Source organism: Phaenicophaeus curvirostris, chromosome 9, assembly GCF_032191515.1.
Source record: "Phaenicophaeus curvirostris isolate KB17595 chromosome 9, BPBGC_Pcur_1.0, whole genome shotgun sequence".
NCBI lineage: Eukaryota > Metazoa > Chordata > Aves > Cuculiformes > Cuculidae > Phaenicophaeus > Phaenicophaeus curvirostris.
Genome location: NC_091400.1, coordinates 12,968,683 through 12,995,088, shown reverse-complemented (window position 1 = coordinate 12,995,088; position 26,406 = coordinate 12,968,683). Strand labels below are relative to the sequence as shown.

The following is a 26,406-nucleotide window of genomic DNA, read 5'->3' as shown; positions in this document are numbered from 1 at the left end:
TGTGGTGGCCTAACATCAGATAAAATGCAGTTGTGGCAATGCAGATGAATGGGGAGGTCGTGCTGGTGCTTCCCTCAGATGATATAAAGCATTGATCAGATGGGATGATGTTGCCAGGAGAGATACTTCAGAAAAGGAATATGAACATTTTTTAGATAATGAAAGAATAATCAGTATCAAAGTGTGCTTTTGCAGACATAGCTGAAATGGCATGTGGCTGCCGATGACATTGATTTATTGTACATAAAACTGTGCATGCCCATTTTTAGAAATCTGATGATGTCTCTTACACTGTCAAGAGGAAGATGCTTGGAAAGAAAAAGTGTAAAAAGCAACTGGGATTATTTAGTCCTTGTAGAGTGGTTTCCTTATTTTTACTAGTAATCGGCATAGTCCGAACACAGACTCCTCAAGAGAAGTGCTGGGTTGACGATGCCTTGCATCAAAAATGCACTATATATTTAAAAAAAACCCAGATAGCTGCTTTGTACTTAGATGGGAGGCCTTAGTTGGCTTGGATAGCATTCAGATACCACTGCTGCTTTCTTGCCCTATCCAGAGTTATCTCTGAATTGCAGCTTTGGTTTGGATTTTCCAGTGTTTTCGGTCCTGGAGCTGGGTACCTCACTGCAGCTATTCCTGTGGATCAGGACAAGGTGCAGGAGTCATGATCTGCAAGCTCAGGCTTCTGCAGTTACTCTTTGCAGTGTTTGATTACATTTGATTTCACTGAGGGAGGATGACTGAGTCTGTCCCCTGGTTCCTGTTGAAATGGGACTGTTGCAGGCCCCCAAGGCTCTCCTCCCTGCTGGGTGCCGTGAAGCTTTGCTGAGACTGGAGACAGGGTGGTTTCTGGTGCCCTGTTCGAATCTGCGAGAAGTGAATAGTTTTTCTGGTTGTTTGCAGCACGCTCCAAAGATGAGTCAAGGACCTACCCTCTTCTCTTGTGGCGTGATGGGTAAGTAACAGAAACTTCTGTCTGTATTTACTCCACCTCTGCTCCTGCTTCCTTAAAGCGGTGGGCAGGAGGATGTCTTGACTTGCTGGATCTCTCTGAAACACATTCCACTGCTGACCACGGGGCAAGCATCTACCCACCTGCCCCACGCAGCTGAGATGGTGTAGCACCCACCCCACCACTTACTAAAGCCATTGCACCCGTGCCACTCTCCTTCCTGGAGGCAGTTGTCCTGCCCTGTTGCCATTGCTGAGTGAATTGCTTATCACCTTTCCCCTCCCCTTTGATATATCTGCTTATTTTTAGAGTTACTCATACCATTGAGATTATAAGCATTTTGAGTCTGAGATTGTGTTGGAGTATCCAGCCTATGACCATGGCTCTTAACTGTCTGCAGGATGCAAGTAATAAATATCATTATTATCACTAAAATGTTCTACCAGCTAGAAGAAAGTGTGTGGATATGCCTCAAACAATAAGAAAAATGGCTTATTTTTGCCTTTGACAATAACCATGGTATAGGATGTTTAATACCCTTCATGTCAAAGCTTGCTATCAGTTTTTATGCTGAACAGCCATCAGAATTGGTGGAGGATTTGTACTTGGGCTGGTGATCCTAAAAAACTGATAATGCTGGAGGATGTGCCATTAAGTTGTGCTCTTTGCGTTTTGTAGGGGGGAGCTAGTCACTAGGCGAAGTCTCAAAACCTAATTAAAATTGTAGGTCAAGTTTGAGCCAAGCTACTTGGTATGAAAGCCAATACTTTACAGACAAAGAGGCTTCCCTTTTTCTTCATGGACGCAGCTCTCATTAGCGTTAATGGGAGCTGAGCACATGCATTGAGGAGAGATATTTCCCAAGCTCTCCCATAACTCCAGTCATTGGGAAGGATGGGGGAAGATGGAAAGCACTTAGATCTTTTTTCAGTTGGAAGTCACAAGCTGCAAAGTAAAGAAGGGGTAGAGACAGCGTGTTCCCTTTCTCCTGCCTGTCAAACAGGAGTGAGGAACAAAGAAACCCAGTCAGATGGTTTTGTCTGGTGCTGTGGCACTGGCAGGCTCTTCTGCAGATATGAAGAGTTTATGCCTAATTGAAAAGCAGATTGTTGTTAAGAGCTTTTACAAAGCATTCTGTGTCTTTGTAGCACTGCGCTGGTCTTCCTTGAATGCAAAATTATTCTCTTTCTGAGGGACCCAAATCTCACCTCCTTGACCACAGCTTGGCATAATGATCTTCATCATGCCAAGTCAAGAGGAGCCGGGCTTTCTGGCATGCAAAGGCATTGGTTGGCTTGGACTGAATTTTAGGCATCTTTCCTGAATGCTATTCTCAATGTCTCCAAACATGGGCCATGATTACAGAACATTCCAGCATCAAAACTTGCTTGACATTTTAAAGAAGTCCCATGGTTATAATGGCACTGAATGTGAAACTAGGGAAATATATCAAGTCAAAGGGCCAAGTCCCCAGTGGTGGAAAACACTGAGATAAATAGACATTGTGAAGTTTGGACTGGCAGCACAGCCGACGGAAGAGAGAGTTGTAATCCCGTGTATGGCATCAGAGGGATGGAGGGAAGTTAACTGAATTTCCTGGATTTTTTTTTAGCCAGAAGAGGCTAAGAGTCTCAGCATAGGATCTTCCTGGTTGCCTCTGAGGTTAAGTGAAGCTTTGTGCAGGAAGGCAGCTTGTGGCCAGTCCCAGTGGCCATGGGACAGCAGGGCAGAGGAAGCTCAGCCTTGGCTAGGCTACAGGGGAGAGCATCATCCGGACCCTGGAGCTTCCCATGGGCAATGGCTCAGGGAAGTTTATCTCCAGGAAGGAGAAGGAAGAAGTTGGGTCAAAGCCCCAAGGGGTGCTTAAAGCACTGTGACTAAGAAACTCAGCCAGCCCAGGACAGCAAGCCTGAGGGGATTTGAGTCACAGCTTGTGCCTTGAAAACTATTTTCAAAGGGAAAAGGAGTAAACTGAACCCCATGTTTTAGGTGTAGATACCTTGTAAGGTATTAAACAGTGAGAATCTGAAAATAGGTTATAGATTGTACTCAATATATGAGTAAACATTATTGAAGTTAAAGTAATGCTATATCCACTTCTCCAGGTGACCTAAATAATCTTTTGATTTTTAGATTTGTAAGAAGTACTCCTGCCAGTGTGATGATGATGATATTACTAAACAGATTGGGGTTTATATAGCCCTTTGCTGGGACGAAGGTTAAGGATTAAACGCTTAAAACTATAAATTCAGCAATTCCTTTTTTCCCTTCTTGACGAGCCCTTGAAACACCTGAGAGTATAAGAATTGTCCAATTGTTGGGTAGGGGTTTTCCCCTTTTTTTCCCTTTGTTTTTACACCTGCAATTACAATCACATGCCACCAGTGAAAATACTGGTGACTGTGCTAGAGAATTAATGCTTATTAGAAAGTTATTATTAGGCTATTAGAAAGTTGGGGTATTGCCTTTGACTTGCTATGTTGAAATTTTTCTGCCTTTGGCTGGATGGCAGAAGAAAATTTACATTATTTTAACATGCTGACAGCTGCGGCCTCATGTTTTCTGTGTAAGCAAGAAATTGACTTTGAGGAGAGCTACAGGCAGAGTTTTATTGAGGCTGTGACAAGGTGTCTGAGAGTGCCATCACCCAGGCCGCAGGATCAGAGTCCTGGCATGAAGGGTGTTGGTTGCAGAAGGTGGATCAGGTGCAGAAGGTGGGTCAGGTGCAAACAGGTGGGCAGGGTGTGGAAGGAGGAATGGATGCTGCATATATCATCTGTGAAACACTCTTTTAAAATGACCATCACTTGCTTTTCTCCTTGGAAAGCACCCCTGGAATTTGTCCTTGTTATAGCACCACAGCAGAGTGGGGTGATAAAAGAAGTGTGCAGGTCAGCTTGTCCATCTGTCAGCACGCTCCTCTACTGGCATGGTGTGACAATTCTTGGCAGCGCCACTGGGGTGAGAGGAAAATCTTGACACTGTGGTTGCAGCCTTGAGTCTTGCTGTTGCACACTTCTTACCTGGAGGTGGGTTTTCTCTCTGTGTGAGCAATGGAAGACAGACAAGAAGCCAGAAGAAGGGCCAGTCTGGGGGGTGATGCCCCTTGATTGCATCCCAAGAGTGGGATTTTGGGTTCTTTTTGAAAGTCATCAGTGTAGAACTGCATCTTGGTGCATGTTCAAGCACGGTCAGTCCACAAAGAGAAAAAGCTGTGCAGGGGAAGCTGGCAAGACATAGCTGGAGCGAGGAGACCTTGCCAGAGGATCGCGTTGAAGAGCAGGGCACATTTTGCCCCCATGCAGGCTGTTGGCACAAGAAGCCCACAGGCTGCTGGGGTGTTTATTCTCCAGCTGTAGGCTTGGAGGCTGTTGTTTTAATTTCCCGTTGAAAAGCAGCTCCACACGACGTATTTTAATCTTATTTCTGCAATGGGAAGACACTATGGCACTGCCATCAGCTGATTATGACCATTAAATTTGTTCCACGTTTAGAAATCTTGTCTGAAACCTAAACAGGGGGCAGTGGGAAATGCAGGCTGCCTGCACAGGGATTGAGGGACCAAAATTCAACTTGAACAGCATAGGGTAAAAAAGGAATTGGATGTGCACCCGTGTGAAGAGAAATGTTTGGGTTAAGATCCAAACAGAATTTATTTGCCAAAAAGTAGAAGAAAAATTGATTGAAACCTGTAATTACTTTCCAAGTTGCCATAATGAATTATGTATTAATATAAACTATTTCATGGGAAAAGAACATAGAGGAAACTTGACCAGAAGGATCATGCATTATGTATAAAAAGGAACTGTAAAAATATTATAGCAGCACGTTTGTGTTGCTGTAGTTAAAGTTGTGTCAGCATTTTGGTTTTACACCCTTCTCTGTGGTTATGATCATGGTCGTTAAAATATACTCTGTGTCACCAGAGGAGCACGGCAGTCTTTTCAACAGTCTGTGACTGTACTGAAGCTGTAAGATCTCAGACATTGCCATGCACTGCTCCTGCAAAACCTGGAGCTCAGCATTTGCAAACCTGTCTGTGATGCTGTGAGAATGGATCACATTCTCTGCTGGGCTGTGCAAAGCCCTCAGGGTTGTTTGGAGGAGAGCACCACCCTTCTTGATCTTAGGACGTGACTTCAGCTCATGAGAGCCTTGTGCCCTGCATCGCTGGGCGTGTTTGGTGTGGTGAAGGTTGCATGGCAGAAGAGATGGATGTTGTTAGGATTCACGTTCCCGCTTAAAAGTGAGGATCTTGGTTTTGGCCAAAGTGCCGTTTAGGAATAGAGAGTGACGCTGGTGGAGTTTGAGCACGTTATTGATGGTTCCTGGGTGGGCTGTGCTCTGCTCGCATGCAGGAGGCTTCTGGCTTGTCTCTAAAGATAGGAAAGGGGGGGGAAGATAAACCAGGTGAGGACTGCCTGGAAGCCAGAGCCTGGGATGTGACAGGTCTTGCCAGGGCTTGTTCCTGCTTGCCCAGCCCAGTGAGTCCTGCTGGCGTGTGGTGGTGAGGCACTAGCTTTGCGCAGAAAGCAGAAACTGTGGCTTGCAGCAGTGGCTGCTCTTCACCTGTGGTCTGAATGCTCTGGCTTTGGTACCCAACCCCTCCCTCCCACAGCATCCCTGGCACGGCTGCTCCCCACCACCTTGGGGTCAACAGCTCTGCGGCCAGACTCTCCCAGACATCAGGCAGGACAGTGGGAAGGTGTGCAGGCTCAGATTGCTCTTTCCAAGGCTGAATCAAAGTTAACTATCACAGCCTTGCTTTGGAAAGCAGAAATAGTTTGGTTTGGGGTCCTCCTGAGGCTGGTCAGCCTGGGAGCTTGCAGTTGTAACCATAATTTAATGCTGCTTTCTGTAGGTCTGAATTTCTTGCTGCTCCATGTATGGTTTGCCAGAGGGCTGAGGCTGCTGCTGCTACAGCCAGAGAGAGCAGGATGAGAAATGTGGTCCTCTCTAGGCTGCCAATAACAACCCTCTGCGTCTTGGGAGCCTGAAAGCTATTTCACAACCAAAGAGATGCCAGAAAATTCACTTTGTGTTGCCTCACCCTGGAAATGCAGATTTGCAGATCAAAATGTCTTGAAAGACATTTGCTGGACATGCTCCTCGAGTAACCTAAGTGTTAAGTTTTGTGCTTGGAAGTTAAAATCCAAAAGTAAGATGCTATTTCATCCAAGGGCCCCAACAGCCAAGAAGACCTGTTTAACCAGGAGAAGAGTCCCTAATGTGCCACGCTTACATCATGCTCTAGTTGTAAATGTTCTCCTATTGTTTTTCCAATTGAAGAAGAAAAAGAGAAGAGTTTTCCACCAAAGCAGCTCACTTACACACTGAGGGGGATTCTCATGGTGTGTTTTATCTTGGAACAAATTACTGCCTTGGGGTAAACTGAGTTGAGGTTTGCAATGTAGAAAAATGAATACATGCTTAACTGCAGCAGCATTGATGGCTCCACTGCAATTATGGTTATCAGCATGCTTGGGATGGTTTTCTGTTCGATAAAGCTGTCCCGAGTCCTTTAACTACACCCTCAGCCCTTCAACTACTCTACGACTACTCTATTTTTTATTTGTCTCCGGGTGAGCAGTTTTCTATTTGCACTAAATCCCCCTATTTTCTGCATTATTCTGTAGTTTTGGATCGGTCAGGGGTGCTCGGGGGTTTGAGGGGAACAGGCTGTGCCATGGTGTCCTCCCTGTCCTGCCAAAAAAACATATCCTAGGCTGCAAAGGGAAAAGCAAATAACCTGAAGCTGTTGCTGGGGATAACAGTGCAATTACCCTTTTCTTTGCAAGGTTTGGAAGATTTATAGCTGTTTGTGCCAAATCAAGGGTGAAAGAGGAAGGTGTCCCATATCCTCCTCACCAAGATCTTTTGTACAGCATGACTGTCTCTGGCTGTAGGATTGTGGCAGCTTGCTATGAAAAATCAGCTTCTATTTCTGTTCCTTTTGTCTGCTGACCTGACCCAAGAAATCTCTTTGCTGGCAGCATAATACAAAGGGAAAATAATAAAGATCTAAACATAGATCTAGTTGTTTAGCACAGATTTCTCACTTTTCATTGTGGTTATTAAAATGAGGATAGCAACAGTTAAAATGCTGTGTGGTTGTTGAGGGCAGAGCCAGGCTGTTTGTGGCTCTGTTACAACAGCAGCTGGATGCAGGGAAAAATGGGAAACCCGGCCAAGAATGGTGTAAGGGGCCTCAAATCTGACCTCTTGTCTAGAGACTGAGCCTTGGTCAGAAGTGTTCTGCACTGTTGCATGTTTCCTATCAGGCTGGTACCTGCACCTGCAGGCTGTGTTCGGCTTTTAATTCATCCTTCAGTTGCCTGAATGGGGAAAAAAACCCAACCCCCCTAAAAAAAATTGCACAATTCAGATACAATCATATGAAACTTCTCAGTGACAGTTAGCAGACACGTTTTGCCTCTGTTTGCAGCAGCTGATGACATAAACAGTCACCAGAGGAGGTCTGTCGGGTGATTACTTTTTTCCATTGCAGCGACTGACAGGATTGTCCTACCATGGTCATCCTGTTGAGTGTCATTAGCACATCTGCAGAGAGCCTCCTTTGCCTGTGCCAGGGAGCCAGACCTTCATGATTCTTTGCTCACCTCTTCTGTGATGTGTGGGAATGAGATCGTCGCCCTTAATCCTCTCTTTCGACATGGTCATCAGTGGCATTTCTGACTACAGCTGTGCTGGGTTTGCAGTCTTCCTATACAGAGCTGCCCATAGCCGTATACATTTCTGCCTGCGGATTTTGGAGGTGTGGGTGTCTTGGAGCTTTATCCAGGCACCACAAAACCCATCTGATAAAAGGAATATCGTTATACCAACCCTGAAACCATGCAACAGGTCACTACTGTCTTTTGCTGTGCTGTGTTGGAAGACTCTTAGTGCAAGCCAGATTTGCAGGGGGAATGAATTCCCATGTAAACAGGCTGAGTTAGAGAGGCAGAAAATGTTAAAAAAATGTATTAAAAAAAAAAAAAAGGAGCAAACCTGTTGAGTGATTTGTTCCTCTAAATAAATGCGTCAGCATCATTTTTGTTACAGAAATGTGAACAATTGACTGTGCTAGGTACAACTAGGATTTTCGAAGCAACCCTAAGCCCGGGTTGCCATGGAAGTGTGAGAGGGTGTGGGAGCCTGGTTCCCATAGGGCCTTCCTGCTCTGTGCACGTAACCGCCAGGGCACCCAGGGAGCCCCAGGATCTGGGGACAGAAGGGAGATTGGTGATGAGCCTCACAGCAGGGACCCAAGAACAGCATCTTGGGAAGAACTGCTTGAAGTTTATAGTGCATTTGTTCGAGCATCAGACTTAGAGCTTACTATGTGCACAGACTTCTGATAGACATGGCATCTTTGGATTGGTTTGGGATAGATGCTTGGAGCTTTAGTGGGAATATCTTTTTATTGATTTAATTGGAGCAATGCTGTTCTAGTGTTTGAGACAGCTGAGAGCAAGAGAGCCTGATGGGTGTTGGGATGGCTTTTGGTTTCCATCTGATGATGTTGGTGTTTCTGTGCTGTGACAGGCAGCTCGATGCCCAATGAGTGCGCTCCCCTTTCAAAGAATCATAGAATCCCTAGATTGGAAAAGACCCCTGAGAACATCAAGTCCAACTGTACCTATCCACTACTAAATCATATTCCTAAGCATTTCATCTGCCAGTCTTTTAAATACCTCCAGGGATGGTGAATCAATCACCTCCCTGGGCAGCTGTTCCAGTGCTAGATAACCCTTTCAGTGAAGTAGTTTTTCCAAATGTCCGGTCAGAACCACCCCTGGCACAGGTTGAGGCCATTCCCTCTTGTCCTGTTAGGACTGTCCCAGATGCTCTCTCTGACCTTCTTTTTGGTGTTCTTTTTCATCTCTCCCCAGCAGTGTTCCAGCTTTGTGCCCTCACTTCCAGTTTTTGTGAACTCTTGGGCAATTGTGGATTGTGGAGCCTGGGACAAACCACATGCATCAGAGGCGCAGTTTAGCACAGAGATAAGGCAATGGCCATGTCATTTTATAATGATGAATTTCCCTTATCTAGTGCAGTCTGGATATTCAAAGGCATATTTTTATCTTCTTCCAGCAGTTTTGCTCCTGCTGCAATTATCGTTTTGTCTCTCTTTCCATCTACGGCGCAGCAACTGTTCTACTAGCAGTTTGGAAAACCATATTCCAAAAGTTAATTAATTTGTACTGGAAAATGTCCCATATGCTATTCTTTTTGTTTGTGGATGCAGAAAGCAAGTCACAGAATTAATTAACACTAATGCCTGTGTGCATGTGTCTTTGTTTTTTCTCTTTTCTGAACCAGAAAATGACAGATGGAGAGATCTCAGCAGGAAATGTCCACTTCAGCTTGATCAGCCAGGCAGCAGCATCTGGGACTGCTTGTCAGACAAGAACGAGGAGGGCTCCCCCAGCACCTGCTCCGTCACCAACTTGATTAAAGACCTCAGCCTCAGCGACCCCCACGGCAACCCCTCAGCGCCACCCAGCAAGCGCCAGTGCCGCTCACTCTCATTTTCGGATGAAATGTCAAGCTGCGGGACCTTGTGGAGACCCTTAGGCTCAAAAGTTTGGACTCCAATTGAGAAGCGGCGGTGTTACAGTGGCGGGAGTGTGCAGCGCTACTCCAATGGCTTTGCCACCATGCAGAGGAGCTCCAGCTTCAGCCTACCATCACGGTCCAACCCACTCTCCTGCGAGCATCCCACCCTCAGCAGCCGGCTGGGATGCCAGCTGAGGAAGTCGGCCACCTGTGGGCATGGAGGAGATCGGGTAGACATGCAGAGATCCCTCTCCTGCTCGCATGGCCACTTCTCCTCCTCAGAGTACTGCCCACCCTCAGCAAGCAGCACCCCCGCCTCCACACCAGAGCTGGGGCGACGGGCCAACGGGCTCTCCCGAAGCCGTTCACAGCCCTGTGTCCTGAATGACAAAAAGGTTGGGGTCAAGCGACGGAGACCAGAGGAGGTTCAGGAGCAGCGGCCCTCGCTGGACCTTGCCAAGATGACCCAGGTAAGAGGTGTCAGTACTGTCCCTGCCAGGGCTCTGCACCCAGGGCTCAGCAGTGAGGTGATGTTGTTCTCTGCTTTGCTAAAAATTATTTAGCATCCTCCTGAAGTGGGTCTGCAGTGTGCAGAGTAATGCAGGTGTTACAGGGAAGTGCATCCTTCTGTCTGAGCAGAAAATCCATTCCCCTCCAAGTGAATTTCTTTAATGAGTTCCCACATTTCTGTTCTGCGCTGAATTTTGCACACCAAGTCCACCACAGCATTGTTTCCTCAGGAAGCATGCAGGAATATGGCTGAGGTACTTAATGCCTTCTTTGCCTCAGTCTTTAGTTGTAAGGAGGGTCATTCCGTCTGTGTACAAACCCAGGAGCTAGAGGAGCATAATGAGGCTCCTGTGATCCAAGAGGAGGTGGTCAGAGCCTTGCTAGCCCAACTAGACAGCCACAAGTCTATGGGGCCGGACGGGATTCACCCTAGGGTACTGAAGGAGCTGGCGGATGTGCTGGCCAAACCCCTTTCCATCATCTTCCAACAGTCCTGGAAGACTGGGGAAGTCCCACTGGACTGGAGGCTGGCTGATTTCGTGCCCATCTACAAGAAGGGTCGCAGGGAGGATCCAGGAAAGTACAGGCCTGTCAGTCTGACCTCAGTGCCAGGGAAAGTCATGCAGCAGGTGATCTTGGGTGCTATCATGAAGCACATGCAAGAGAACCAGGTGATCAGGCCCAGTCAACATGGGTTCACAAAAGGCAGGTCTTGCCAGACTAACCTGATCGCCTTCTATGACAAAGTGACTTGGCTGCTGGATGAGGGAAAGGCTGTGGATGTGGTCTTCCTGGACTTCAGTAAAGCCTTTGACACAGTTTCTCACAACATTCTGCTTGAGAAGCTGTCAGCCTCTGGCCTGGACAAGCGCACACTCTCCTGGGTGGAAAACTGGTTGGATGGCCAGGCCCAGAGAGTGGTGGGAAATGGTGTGAAATCCAGCTGGAGGCCAGTGACAAGTGGGGTTCCCCAGGGCTCAGTGCTGGGTCCAGCCCTGTTCAATGTCTTCATCAATGACCTGGATGAAGGCATCAAGTGCACCCTTAGCAAGTTTGTGGACGACACTAAGCTGGGTGGAAGTGTTTATCTGCTGGAGGGTAGAGAAGCTCTGCAAAGGGATCTGGACAGGCTGGACCGCTGGGCTGAGTCAAATGGCATGAGGTTTAACAACGCCAAATGCCGGGTCCTGCACTTGGGGCACAACAACCCTATGCAGTGCTACAGACTAGGAGAAGTCTGTCTAGAAAGCTGCCTGGAGGAGAGGGACCTGGGGGTGTTGGTTGACAACCGACTGAATGTGAGCCAGCAGTGTGCCCAGGTGGCCAAGAAGGCCAATGGCATCTTGGCTTGTATCAGAAACGGCGTGACCAGCAGGTCCAGGGAGGTTATCCTCCCTCTGTACTCGGCACTGGTGAGACCGCTCCTCAAATACTGTGTTCAGTTCTGGGCCCCTCACCACAAGAAGGATGTTGAGGCTCTGGAGCGAGTCCAGAGAAGAGCAACAAAGCTGGTAAAGGGGCTGGAGAAGAAGCCTTATGAGGAGCGGCTGAGAGAGCTGGGCTTGTTTAGCCTGGAGAAGAGGAGGCTGAGGGGTGACCTCATTGCTCTCTACAACTACCTGAAAGGAGGTTGTAGAGAGGAGGGTGCTGGCCTCTTCTCCCAAGTGACAGGGGACAGGACAAGAGGGAATGGCCTCAAGCTCCGCCAGGGGAGATTTAGGCTAGACGTTAGGAAAAAATTCTTTACAGAAAGGGTCATTGGGCACTGGAACAGGCTGCCCAGGGAGGTGGTTGAGTCACCTTCCCTGGAGGTGTCTAAGGCACGGGTGGACGAGGTGCTGAGGGATATGGTTTAGTGTTTGATAGGAACGGTTGGACTCAGTGATACGGTGGGTCTCTTCCAACCTGGTTATTCTGTGATTCTGTGAATATGTTAAACCTCACACTTTTGGTTTCAGGAAAGAGGAGCCCTGAGCCTGCTGTGAGGAGGTGAAGGCAGCACCCTGAGGCACTTAGCTCTGTCTCCATCAGGAGCTAAATTCATACTGCTAGGATCTTTACTTGCTCTTAGCCTCTGTAGTTTTCCACTCTGGAGTTGTTATCGCATTTCATTTTCAGTTGCAAACACAGAGCACGACCTCCCTTTTCAATGTGCTATGAAAAGGCAGATAACAGATCTGAAGTGCAAATCAGGGAGGATTTTGCTTCCCAGTCCTCTCCCTTCAAGACCAAGTGTCTGGACATTAGTGAGAGCCAAACTGAGAGGCTGCATCGAAGGACAGCGTGAGCACCATTTCCATTTCACACTCGTAACATTTCTTTGTCTGAAGTTTTATGATTTGAGATTTCCCACATCGATAATTTACAGTTGAATCATCAACAACACCCACAGCTCTGTGAGGGGTGGAGACAGCAGTTGGTCTGAAGATCCCATGGTTCCTGCTGCAGGAGCAGAGCTTCACTCTGTCCACCTCATGGGGAGGCCTGTCACCTTCTCCTGGTCAAAAAACTTCCCCCGCAATTTTGGTTTGATCTGCCCTGATTTTCTTTGTACAGCCATGGCCTGGTGCACCATGTCTCTGCATGCTACATTTTCTTGCTCACAGAGAAACTGCTGGCAGTAATTCATGGGGTGGGATGGAGAAACAGCCTGGAAAGCGGTTTCTCCCCTTGCAGGGGAACATCCAACATCCACGGTGGGGTGACATCCGACACTATGCATGTGCTTTCCCCCTCTTCCAAGAAAATTGTCTTTTATGGTGTTTCATGCTTTGCAGCGCAACGGGTGTTTGGGGGAGTGCAATGATATTGGAGGAAGAGATTAGCTTTTCCTCCTTCAGAGGAGCTTAGAGGTTAAACAGGGTGAGGGAATCACATATTTGGGTGATTACAGGGAAAAAATGCAAGGCATTGCTCTTGTCTTTTGGTAAACCACGCCAGCAATGTTTAATATGGTAAGCTTATTTTATTAGCTAATAAGCTGGAAGGACAGTAAAGTCAGCTTACACTTGTTATTATAGTTTATTGTCTGCAAGTTGGAGTACCACAATTTTCTCCTCCTAATTCTCTCTGTACAAGCAGCCACTGGTTGCTTCACCTCTGTGTGTGGTGCAGGATGCCCTGCAACCCCATGCAAGAGTTTCTCAGCAAACCAATGCCTGCAAAAGACCCTAATTGCCTCAAAACCAGTGGCAAGGGGAGTGAGGCTACCCCTTTCACTGCCTGCCTTCCCGTGCCTTCCTGGAGCCCGCAGGTACAGAGCCCACAAGCTCTGCTGGGGTGGGGGGACACAAAGGTGACCATCCCCCAGTCAGCATCAGACCACAATGCGAAGTGATGGCTACATCCACTCAGCTTGCTTAGAAAGCAACTTCACTGCTTGTTCCCAAGCAGTTCCTTGCTTTAAAATCAGCACGTTAAAACTGCCTTTGCCACCACATGCTGATGACTGCAGCTTTCCTTGAGTCTCTGTTTCTAACCTGTGGTCATGGGAAAAGGTCCATGGCTGTGGAAATGGGCTTACCAGGATGAAAACTCATGGTGCAGAGTGGCCAGGGAAAGGAGGGGAAGGATGTGGCCCAGAGCACAGGTGCCAGGGCTGGGGAATGGGCTGCTTCCCTCTCTGCATGCTCAGCAGTGAGTGACCAGGGAAATCCTCCTCATCTGCATTTCCTCCAATAGTGTTTTCTGGGGCTCTATTTGGAAATACAAAGCGTCACTTGCATTTACATTTTATGTGCGGGTTTGCATGCACATGCAGGCAAAAGGTCATATATGTGTATCGTGGGGTCATGTTGCACTGGTCTGGAAACACGATAGTAGCATGTGTGGCTGCGTCGGTGAACAGGTAACAAAATCCCATGCAGTAGACGTGCACGCAGGGCTGGTTGTGCACGTGCAAGCAAGTGCCTCGGTTCAGCTGCTGAGTGGGTTGCTTGCTTGCTGTGACCATTCGTTTTCTTGCAAGGCTGAATGTGCCCAGTATGCCCACCTGGTTACACTGCTCAGCACCTCAGGATGGGGTGGAGGTGACCATCCAGACCAGAACACTGAATTAGTTACAAGGCATTGGTATGGTGGATCGGTGCATGTGTGCCCCAGCTACATCTGCTGGAGTGCTCACTGCTCAACGAAGAGACACAGTCAAAGGAGCAGCGCTATTTTTATTTGCTAGTCTATTTTGAGAGCTTGCACGATGGTTACCCGCTCCGAGTGGTGCTTGCACCATGGCAAGATGAGTGTTTCAGAAGTGCTGAGAGGGCAGAGCAGGAGTCATCTGTTCTTCTTTGCTTATTTCTTCGTGCTCAGCCAGTTTGCAGGGGCACTGAAGGGATCACAGAGGAGCAAGCGGTGAGCGATCTTCTCAAGGTAACAACCACGCAGCTCTAAGGCTTTGATCTCTTATTGAAAGAATTAATGAGTTTATCTTTGCAAATGTCAGTGAAGCCTTTTTCCCCCTTTTTTTTCCAAAGGCTCCTTGTAATTTTCTGCCTTTTAATTGCCAGCCCTGGCAAGCAAAGGGCACAGGGGCAGCGTGGCAGGTAGGGCAGGCTTCAAACTGGGCTCCACTGGCAGGGATGCCTCCTCAGTACAGCACCGAGTGGATGGGGCATCACATCCAGCTGGTTTTTCTGCCAGTGCTCTGCTCTGCAGACTGGGAAATAAAAGGCTTACACAGAGACCAGTATAAAAGCCTCTTTTTGTAGCTGTTCTTCCAGCCTTGTGAGCCCACAGATGCTCTTTCCCTTCTCCCTTGGTGCCCATCAGGGATTTAGCACTGGCTGTAGCTCATCTTTAACCCTTCCGGGTCCCTGCCAAAGTCTGTGTGAGGCTTCACAGGCACGGCGTGGCTGCATGCTTGGCTTGGTTCCTTCTCCAGGAAGCTGAATTGGAGGCTGGGATCGCATCCTGCACCTCTTAGCCCGCCTTGTTTAGTTGGCCTTGACCCTAGTGGGACACAGAATACAAATGAGAGCATCCCTGATGGCCGAGTCCCCACACTGGCTCCTGGGTTGGATGGCTCTCCATCCAAAAGTCCCCACACCAAGGACCCTGTGGGAGACAGGGCTGCCCCCAGCATGGATGGAGGATGCGGCTAAAGGATCTTGCCAGTCTCTGCATCTGGCTGTCGGAATTGTGTATTACATGCTAATATCTGGGTAAAGAAGGACTGACACAAACCCACCTAAGACACAGATTCAGGAGTGTGATGGTGCAGCGAGGCCTGGCAGGTCACCCTCCTCAAACATCCCTGAGGAGCACAGAAGGCTTAGCGTCTGCCTGGAAACTATTCTGGCTGGGAGCTGGGCCATCAGCTCCTGCAGACCATGCACTCAGAAGGGGGTCTTGGTTTCTGTCTCTTTGAGAGCTAGAACCCTCCCTTCAGCAGCCTTGGGACATCATTTCTACTCCAAATCCCTGACCATTTGCAACCCATTCTTAAATCCTCTCACCGGTTTCATCCGAAGGTGAGCTTCAGAATTTTCAGCTATCAGTGAAAAAAGCAGCAGTAAGCGGAAATGGGCTGAGAAGTGGGGACAGCACAAAGAAATACTTGTGGTTATGAAATAGGTAGGATACTAAAAGCAGCAGCGTGTTATTGTGTTTGGTAATCGAATTGCAGGAGAGGTGCTGTGGGGCAGTAGCTGTTTGGCAGGAGAGGGGTGCAAACCATCCTCTCCATGCTGCTCCTGGGGTCTCTGCACGAGCTCTCCGGTCCTAGGAAGAATGCCAGCAGGTGCTTTTTGTGTGGATGTAGAAAGTTCATATGATGGATAGGGAAGGAGGACAGTGCCTGGACTCTGATTTCCACCTTTTGGGAGGAGAAGGTCTGGTGGGTGGTGCAGAGCCACAGTGGTGGGTGAGGAGCCATACATGGTGCAGTCCTTGACTCCCTCCTTTATCCCTCCCCAGCCTTGCATCCCAGCTGCCTGCAGGACAGGAGACAGGGAGGCAGTGGGCCCTTGAGGCTTGAAGCAGAACTTACACCTCGGCTAGATCAGTGTTTTCTAGCATCTCTGTCTTCAACCTCCTCCCTTGAGAATCCAGTGAGGCTATTGGAGGACATAGACACCTTCACCCAGAGATGTGAGATGCACATGTGTTTCTCTTGCAGTACACATGCCTGAAATTGCTGGATTACAACTGCAGAATTAACGTTTCATTATCCCAGCGGGACCAACTGAGCGGCTCAGCAGTTAGGCTAACTCTGTTAAATAAACTCCAACTGTATCAGGTGGCAAATCTGACCAAAATACTTTGCCAGGTGGCATCCTTAGGGCAGCTGCAAGCTGCTGTCCCTGCCTGCAGGGCACTGAAAACTGGCAGTGGCATCAGTGCTTCTGGCACAGCACCAGCCTTCCTTGCCCTCCTAGGGTGCTGTGGGGCAAAGCCAATTTCTCCATCATGTCAGACCAAGGGGGAAATTTGTTGGCTGGGAAGCAAAGGGCTTGGCCATTTTGATACCAAGGAGTCAGCAGGAGCTTCCCTTTCCCTCCCTTGGATGCTGAGTCCAGGCACACATTTATAGTTTGGATGGCCATGGCTTTGGCACAGGCAAGTGACAGAAAATCACTGGTACATCTGAAAGTAGCTCAGTGTTCCTGGAAAACCTTAAACTTGAGGAATAGTTGCGTTTTTTCTGGCTACTGCCCTCCACACCAAAAATATCTCCCAAAGTGAGGAAGCAGTGCCTGAGCACCCAGTATTACTCAGCTACCCTCAAGCATGAGATTAAACAAAAATAGTTGTTGAGGTGGTTCATTCTCTGCAAGAACCGATACGGTAAGGGAATGATCCTGGAGCCCTGTGTTGCGAGGCACGAGCACTGTAGAAACAAGGAAGCAATTGCCTGGGTGCAGCATCTCCCCCACTACCGGTAGCAGCAAGAGAAGTGAGCGCCCCCTCGCCCACCCCATCCTCACCTACTGGTCCAGGCTGGGTGGCCGAAGCCGCTGCCAAGCGCCTCGTGGTTGCTAGTGCAAACAACCAGCAACACTGTCACTAAGGAACTCCACAACCGGGATCCAGCCAAAGGCGTATCCCATGGAGCAGAGCATCCCTGGTTTCCAGGGAGGAAACCCAGTGGGTGGATTCCAGAGTCAGGAGTGTGCTGCTGAGCTGGGGGCAGCAGGGCTATGCAGAGTGGGAAGTGAGCAAAGCCTGAAGCTGTGCAAGGGCCAGGGGTTTTGTAGCTATTCAGTTATGAAAAGCAGCCCTGGCAGGCTGCTCTCCGCGTGGGAGGACTGGCACAGAGGGACGAGCAGGATTAGGCAAGTTACAGTGAGCATTCTTGCCTTTGGTGGGGCGGGCTTTCAGGGTGTGGGGCATGGTCAGAACCCTCCCCAGGATGGGACCACCATGAAAAACATTTCTTGTGGGTAGTAGGAGATGGGATAAGAGTGCTTGAGGAAACCCTGCTGGTTTGGGTATTCCCCAGGCTGGTTTTAATGCATCTGTAGGAACAAGACTGCAAAGTTATTAAGAGCTAAAGTAATGGTGGGGTGTCTGCATGGCTGCACGTGTCCCCTAGTCTGGCTTAATATGGGGTAGATCTGGTTTGCATGCAATGATCTTCATGATTCAAAGCAAATGAAAACCAAAGTGTCCAGACTGGGCTTTCCAGTAGATCTCAAAGCATTTGCTTTTACAGATGGAAAAACTGAGGCACAGGGAATGCTGTGAGTCTCTCAGCATTAACAGCAGAGCTGGGTACTGGGCTTGTGGTGCTGGATCAGCATCTGGCCCTGGCAGCAGATGGGTTAATGTAACCACATGTGTTTATAGGCCTGAAACCTGGTACCATAGCCAAAATAAAAATAATTTGACCTGGAAGAAATGTTTTCTTCATAACAGGAGGGATATTTAGGCCAGGCAGGAGGGGAAGGAGCCACTCCTGGAACCAATTACATGGCCACATAACTGGGCTAATTAAGAAAGAGACCTAAATGCTAAAGTTCTGGGAAAGAAGCTATGTGGGAAAACATTGCCTTTGGTTCCTCAAAAATTCTGTTTTGGTCTGTTCTCTCTGCAGTTCCTGTAGCTCAGAGAGAGGAGGTGAGCCCCTATCAGTTCCCTTCTTACTTGTGTGGGACCAAAGCAGAAAGGCTTCAGCTTGGGGCAGAAACCAAACCGTGGACATGGTTGTCATTGATAAATAATATATACAACAAATAACAACAAATTTTAAAAGCCACAGCACCATGAAAATCCTTCTGCTTCTTTTAAATGCATGCTAATGCTCTGCTTTCTGCCTCTTCACCTTCAAACCAAGTGAAAACCCAGTCGGTCATGCTCAAGCGAGTGGATGACTGATGTGTCGTTTAATTAGTGCCAGTATCCGATGGCAGATGAGATATGGAGAGGCCAGTTTTTATTCTTCACTCCAAGCAAGGAGGGTTTGGGTACTCAGGGAGCTGCCTGGCATCTTTGACCAGCCTTGTGCTCCTTAAAATGAGAGCATCCACTATCGTCTCATTTTGGCAAGTGGCTTGGGCTTGCTTTCCACTTTCAGTATTTTTTGCCCCTTTTCAGATGAAGCATAAGCCCAACAAGGACAACATCAACCTCTGAAATCCCAGCAGTCATTTTTGACAGTGTGTTAATTAATCTCATGGCAGCATGCTCTCCTTCTAGGTGCAGTGCTCTGAGTCTTGCAGCTCCAAGAACCATGTCCAGCAGATTGTGATCAGAAATGCTCAGGATCAGATTTTTGCATGAATTGGGAGCTTTCTTAAAGAGCTGCTTTTCTTTTTCTGTTGTGGATGTGCCTAAAAATATACGGGAGATGAGCAGTATTGCAAGGGTGACAGGAGGTGGCTTGGGCCCCAGCTGTCCTCTCAGATGGGCTGATTTCAGCAGAAATGAGTGATTTCACCCTTTGCAAGGCCCTGGGCTGGACATACTAGGTGAGAAAAATGGATTTTCTAAGAAAATCCCAGAGTCTGCCAGAGCTGCTGTGTGGTGTAGACACCAGCTTGGTTTTCCTTTCCCTTGGCCTGATGCAGTTCCTCTCCAAAGGGTGCCTTGCTGTGCTGGTGACCTGGGGACTTGCCAGCCATCTCCTACCTCCACATCCGCTACTTTCTGATGAGACACCCTGCAGGATTTGGGATGCTACATGCTGAAACACCTTGCAGTATGTATGCTGGCTTTGGTGGCTTGTCTGTGGCATCTGTGCGCAGATCCCTGATGTCAGCGTGTGTGTGCTGGCTGAGCAGATTGCTTTCCTCCACACAGGCTCTGGGGAGCTGCAAGGGAGTTGTAACATTGTCTGTCACACCAGCGACGGCTGCCCCGAGTGAGAATTTGCCGTCATCTCCAGCAACAGCAAAGCAGCCCTCGTTATCTCTTGCCCATTCTGTTTCCTGCCTTGTAAAATTTTGATATGGTTGTTACTGAGAGATTTTATTTGTGTTAACACATTTCCAAACACAGCTGTCCTTTTTAAAGATGTTTTTTTAAGTGAATAATTTTTATGTATATAAAACAATTCCATATATATTTTTTCAACCCCAGCCGTGTTCCCTGTGGCATGCACACCCGAGCAGGGGTAGCTCTGGGTGGACACTGAGGACCATCTTCTAGTGTCTGGAAATACAACCTGCTGTGTGCAGAAAGGTGCAAATATCTTTGTGGTGTGTAAGCCGTAGTAGAGTCAGCAATAATTATCAGACGCAGTGAGGGATATTTGTTTCTGCCAGTTTTAAGTGCCCTGCTAGAATCTGTGCACTCATAATAAAGTAAGACTTGGGGTTGTCACCTGTGTTTGATGGTTCCACGAGATTTTGGCTTCTCTGTGAGCCTTCAAAGCACTTGCAGTTTGAAGAGCTGCATCCGGTGTGACACATGGTACTATTGACATCTTCTCCTGAGTTTTCTGTAACGTCCATTTGCCTTGCTAGAGGAGTTGGACCTGTGAACACTGAGGAGTCCCAGACAACTGGCAAGCTCTTCCTCCTCCTCTGTGAAGCCCCATATTAGAATCATAGAATTGTTTAGGCTGGAAAAGACCTTTAAGATCACCGAGTCTAACTGTAAGCTTCATACTGCTAAGCCACCACTAAATCATGTCCGTAAGCACCACATCTACACATCTTTTATAGTATGGTATGGCACGTAGTATATGGGACAGGGGACAGTTGATGTAGAACAAACAAGGTAGTTAAAACACTGTATGCACTTGCATCTCCCTGCGGTTACGGAGAGCTTCCTGTGGTTAGGAATTCACCATAACTAGCTCTCTGCCCTGCGGGTGGGCTGCGAAGGGTGGCTGAGAGGGTACTGACAGCAGTGGATATGAGCTCAGAAGGTGATGAGGATGAAGCACTGGGTGTGCCTGATAAGGAAGAGTTATAGAGGAGACTTCATGCCTGCAAGAGGCCCATTGTGGGGAGAGTGCTGAGGTGTTGAAGCCAGGTACAATGGAACTATTTATGTTGCTTGCTGGCTGCTATAAACAGACAGCATCAGTCATGGGGGGACTTTATGTCCTCCGAGGAGCATGTGCCTTCACAGGATGGAGTCATCTGCACCAGAAATCACAAGATCATCCTGCTAAAATATGGATATGTGGTTCTTGCATTTTCCAGGATTAAAGTCAGGTTCAGCCTGGTCTGGAAATCCAGAGGAGTAGGGCGTGTAATGCTTTTGATGGCTGGGACCTAGGCTGCCCCCTACCTTGTTGTGCCCTCCAAGCTGAGGAAGAATGGCAGTTCACATGAGATCCATGCATGAAGGAGCATGAACGCTCCCAAAGCTGAACTACCCAGCCCACCGGCTTAGAAATGTTTCAGGCTGGTCCTGACCTCTGAAATTTCAAACTACAGGATGGGAAAAGTGACTTCTGCCTGATCACCCAGCTGCGAGAAGATTTTCTGTTTAAACTTTGACAACTTTCAGACTTGCTGGCGGGATCAGGAGTGGCAGCACCACTCTCGGTTAGCGTCAGCACCCACTTGAGCTGGTGGCAAATATCGCCAAAGGTAGCGACAGGTAAAAAAAAATGGAGGTTTTAAATTCCAGATGTATCCCAGGAAATAGTTTGCTGTTGATGTAACTTCTGAGACAGAATCCAGCTTCCAAGCCGCAGTGTTTTTTAAATAAACACGAGTGAGATCCTGCAAAGGTCAGTTTGTGGCTTGATGGGAAAAAGCCTTCGGTTCAGGATCAAAAGAAAATGACTTGGTTCGGGGGATGTCGAGGAGCTTGGAGGCCAGCAGGGTTTAACTTTAGTCAGACTGTTACACATGCCACCGTCGTTCTTCACTGCCCAGATATTTTTTAATTTAAAAACACAAGTAGTTGAAAAAAATTCCAAGTCAATATTGGAAATCAGATTCATAATGATGTTTGCTCCTGACATGAATTGTTAACAGAGGTTTTTTGCCTCCCTGGTCCTTTAGCAAACAAGTCTCTTTGTTGAAGTATAGCAAACCTTGGCTAGTGTCCCCAAAGCAGGGGAGAGCAAGGAGCTCTCCTTGAGGTTGCTCTCTGGTGCAAGCCCATGTTGCTGATGTCCTCCTGCCTGCAGTGCCAGGGAGGATGCTTGTACGCTGTGAGGAACTGCAGTCCTGAAATAGTTCTTTGCTTTCAGAGATGTTTTGCATCATTTTTTTCCTCTTCTGCACTAAAAATGGAAGTTTTTGTTGAGCATCATAGATTGGTCCTGTATAACAGGTTTTATCAGGTTCAAGTGCATTTATTCTTAATTTGCAGAGGGCAGTACGTTAAGAGGAATGGATTCTTTTGAAGTTATGGCACTGGACTGAACCTCACGTGTATCAGCTCCATTCCTGCCTTCTCTGTAAATGTTCTTCAAGCAGAGTTTCCCTGCCTTAGTTTCCGAAATGGAAAAATGACAGCAATGCATCTTTTCACCCATTCCTGTTCCTGAGCTCCTGAGGCCATGCCTGTTGGGTTGGGGTGCAATTTGGGTGCTACCACAGCAATAAAAACCTTGCTCTTAGGTATCAGGTGATATTGCAAGCAAAATGACCCATCCCTCTATAAAGGGCTGATTTGTTGGCGCAGCTCTGGAGTGACCATTAGGTACTGCAAGGTACTTTAGCAGAGTCAGAGGATGCTTGTGGGAGGTGATGTATTGTAGCAGGCTCTATTTTAGTTACCCAACAGAGCTTTTAATAGCAATAATGTGTAATGCAATGACATCTATTGCTTTGATTTTACAGTTGAAATGGTCCCATCTGCCCCAGTTAAACATTTGTGACTCACCAAGCACAATGGGCTGAAAATAAATTCAGCCATGGAAGTAGAAACAGGCCATGCTCAGGATGTGGGTGTTTCTGCCATGAAATCACTTTTCCAGCATGCGCCAGGACTTGTGTACATGGGCGGGCTCCTCCAGCAGCATCCTTTGCCCAGGCAAGGGGTCTCAGAGTGCTGAAGGGCCTCGTGCTACCCAGGGACCATGCCCTGCCACCTTCTGCTCCCCGCTCCAGCCCCTGCTCCTGGCTTCGTCCCACTGTGGAGTCCAGGGATGTGGAGTCAGGTGTTGCACCCTTGTTCACGCTCACATGGGAGGACAGGGCTGGAAACACAAACAGAGCTTGGCAGTGTCTGTCCCAAACACAGACCAAATCCGATTTTATCTCAAAGAAGCACATCTGGTTTACAATGTGCTGTTTAACCCTGTGGTCCCTGAGCTCGTATGCTATGTGGACCCAAAGAACAGCTTTTATAAGGCAGAAAGATTCATCATTGAATGAATCAACGTGCCCAAAAATGGCAACCAAAGGCAGTTGTTTGCACTGTTTTTATAAAAACCTCTCAAACCCCAGCACTCCAGGTGATTTCCAGGCTGGCTGCTCCCTCCCACAGTTCAGTGGATGCAGTGGTGGCAGGATTTGCAGGCCATGGTTGGGGTTTTTTTCCTGCTGATGGTGCTTCATCAATCTCATCTTTTTCTGCCAGAAAGTTTTAGGGGCATTTGAAAGGTAGAGCAGGGTGCACATTTTGGACCAAGTCCCTGTGTGCGGGGTGCTTGAATCCCAGAGAGCATCACAGTTTTCTAGATTCCATGGATAGCTGTGGCTGCTGTATTTCTCAGTGATTTCTGGGGTACGTTTCTCAAGCATCTCCCTGAGGCTCTGTAGCAACGGGGGGTTCCCACTGGTGGCTGATATAACAGCTTCTTCTTTTATGTTTGGGGAAACCCACTAAAAATCCTCACTGTGTTCAGGGCAGCTATAGAACTTCAAAGACAAGCAAAAGTGTGAGTAAAACTAAATTAACTCTACAGGATCCAAATGCAGTGCTTATATTAATGATTTAAAGGCTCCATCTTGCTTTTTGTTTGTTTGTTTAATACAGTGGTGTGAAGTGTCTTGGTAGGATAATAGATACTTCTGAGCCTGCTTGTGAAAGGTGTTTTTCACACCAAACAGGAATAAAAGCAAAATTATCTGCTGAAGCTGTGGACTTCCAGGGCGCCATCTAAGCACTAGTGCCTGTTACAGTGAAATTAGGATTGGAGCTATGTAAGTAAGTCTCTTCATTAGTGGATAAGAAGAGGAAGAGCTAAGAAAACAGACCGTGAAAAGAAGGGCAGCATCATGGTACCCGCTGGGAGCAGGACACGGAGCCATCCCCTCCGTACATGGGATGCTGCTGCAAGCACGCTCTGCGCCACATCAGCCTGATGAAGGGTGCAGGGGTGCCTGCAAATACTCAATGCCTCCATAGATAAAATCACAAAATGTTAGAATAATGGATGAGTTTGAGCTTCCTGGCATGGCATGGTGTATAACCCGGCTGCATCTCCATACCTGGCATACAGCCTCCATTTGCATTTCATATACCACATAACTGCCTCCTGTGTTTTCCTTCCTTAGGTATTTCAGTCATTTCTTTCCTGACACTTCATTCATCACTTGGAGGTTCTTTCTGTGGGAGGACAGAGTCGGTGTAAAACCCACGTCCCCCTCAATGGCAATGTTGATCTTGGAAGCCGGTGCTGCTGAGCTGCATGTGCAATGGTTGCCAGTACTGCCTGGGGCAAGATGGCCACGTGTCCTGATTTTTGGGGAGGCCAAACATCACTGAATGAGGTGCTGGTGAGACTTGTCTGGGGTATCCTCTGGGGCAGTAATATGTATGGTTGATGCGTGGCCCTGGTGCCTGTGCTGCAGCCTAGGGCCATTGGCAAAGCTCCTGAGATGCTCTGTGTGGTTATAAAGAGAAGAGGTTGGTTATTCCAGTCTGCGGACTGAGCAGTCCCTAAAGCAGATCTCCTTGCTCTGCTCCATGCAGCTCCCTCCCTGTCTCCCTTCCTCCCATTCCTGCTCACTGGGAAAACAACCTCAGGAGCAGCAGCCTGGGGATGGGATTGGAGAAGACTGTGGGTGCCTTAAAAGCAGGGATAGCAATGTATGCGTGTGTGTCTGGCTTGGATAACAGCAACTCTTGTAATGAAGTTCTGTAGAGCTTTAAACCTAAGGAAACCCGTTTTCTAATTGCAAATACCTGACCGTCCTCCTTAGCAGAGGGATGAGCACTTCCCATGCCACAGATGCCTGGTAGGACTTTGCTGTGATGCAAACTGTCAACGCAGCAGATAACAACCCAGGTTGAGGGTATTTTACAGGAAGTGTTTACCGCTGAGAGTGAATTAAAGCCAAGAAGCCCCCAGCGGGGGCTGGTTAGGGCTGGCAGAGCTGCATTGTCCCCACGAGGAGCAGCACCACCCGCTGCCCGCTTCCCCCTTTCCTTGTGGGCAGTAGGTTATTTTCAGCTTTATGAAGCAACTGTAGCCCCGTGTGCTAATGGGAGGTGATGACAGCCTGGTAGGTAGGGCCAGTAGTGCTGACAGCTTGTGGCGTTACACCTTCCCCAGGAAAACTGCAGCAATCACCTGGCAGGGTGGGGAAAAGAAGTGTTTGCACAAAAGCCGTGATCGCCACAGGGATCACAGTCCCGCTAATAGTTATCCTGGCAGATACACTGTGTTTGCAGGGACGTGTTTCAGGGAAAAGCTCACAGCAAGTTCTTTTACGAGGGGAGGAGTTACATGAAGAAATGTTGCTGAGGGATTTCTCCTGCTTGCTGCTGTTGTGGCTGCCAGCCTTCAGCCCCTGTCCCCCACAGGGACACATGCTTAAGAGGAGGAAAAACACGTGGAAGAGGACGGATGTGGAGGTGACTCAGCTCCCGCAGCCTTCCTGGCTTTTAGCCTTTGTCCCCGCATGGTGTGGAGCATCATGAGAGCCCTCTGAGAAGGAGACAACCTGCGCTTGGTCACCATGATGCAAGAAGGGTTTTGCTCTGGTGGTTGGCTGGCAGTCCTGTGGCTCATTCCAAGTAGCCAAGTGTTTCTTATTTGTATTTTTAGATGACTTTCCTGGCGCTTGCCTTGGCGACGTCTTATTTTCTTCCTCTCCCCAAGGGTTCATCCAGCATGCTGGATTGCTGCAGCTTTGAGGAGAGTTGGGGGAAGAAAAACCAGCACCTCACACGGTCAGAAATACATTATTGTTGTTGTGAATAAAGGTGGTTTGGATGGAAGGGATGTTACAGACGCTCACTGGGTGAAGTCAAGATGGTGAGAAGCATATCCCAAAAGCCACCTGTGTCAGATCCCACACATATCCCATCCAGCCACCTGTGGCTGGATTCCCACAGTTTCTGGATTCCCACAGTTTCCTTGAGATCAACAGCTTTTGAGATGCCTGATACCCCTTTTGGTCTGGTGCTGAAGGAGAAGGTTGTGGTGAGGCTCGGAAGGAGGCCAGGGCTGCCTGGCCATGGGGAACAAGCACTGCATTGTGCCACCAAAACTGCTCTTTGGCCGGTATCAATAGAGGACATGATTGGCCAGTTTTGCCAGCTCAGCACTTTAGCACACACTTAATTCACTCAATAAATTAAAATTGAACAAAAAACTCCTGATGGGTTGAGGACACTGCACTGATGGTAGCAGCTAATCCACCACTGCTCTGCATCCAGTGCAGGTGTCACCAGCAACCCTTCCCCAAAACATTCGACCCCGCATCTTTGCAATGCTGATTCTGGCTACACAGCATCTGTCCCTGCTGCCAGGAAGGTGAGGTGTGGGACTTTGCAGCAGCCGGTGCCTGTGAAAACTTGCTTTCCGAGCTGAGCACTGGCAAACCTGCGTCAGAGGGAGTGCTGCTGCCTGGCATCCACACATGGTCTGCTGCAGCACCGGGAGCTGCAGGACTGTTAGGAGGGTTTTCCCATTCTCTTACAGTGGATGACTTAAGGTTGTTTGTGGAAAACATTGTGTTGCAGCATGTGGAGATTTGAGCAGGAAAAATGAGGCTGTTGGCTTGGTTATCTTGCCAAAAGTCCAGTAAAATGTAAAATTTTCCTGAAAGTCAAGCACTTACGTGGCTGTTCTCCAA

At 48.1% G+C, this 26,406-nt stretch overlaps 1 protein-coding gene across 3 annotated transcripts in view; it reads left to right on the top strand.

The window, feature by feature from the left end:
• The window catches only part of FAM53B (family with sequence similarity 53 member B), a 53,339-nt gene that overhangs the window by 20,290 nt on the left and 6,643 nt on the right, over positions 1 to 26,406 (top strand). For all 3 annotated transcript variants that reach the window (XM_069863557.1, XM_069863559.1, XM_069863558.1), the window contains 2 exons: positions 907 to 958; positions 9,281 to 9,987. In XM_069863557.1, the coding sequence (XP_069719658.1) occupies positions 907 to 958; positions 9,281 to 9,987 (759 nt within the window). The remainder of the gene's footprint in view (positions 1 to 906; positions 959 to 9,280; positions 9,988 to 26,406) is intronic.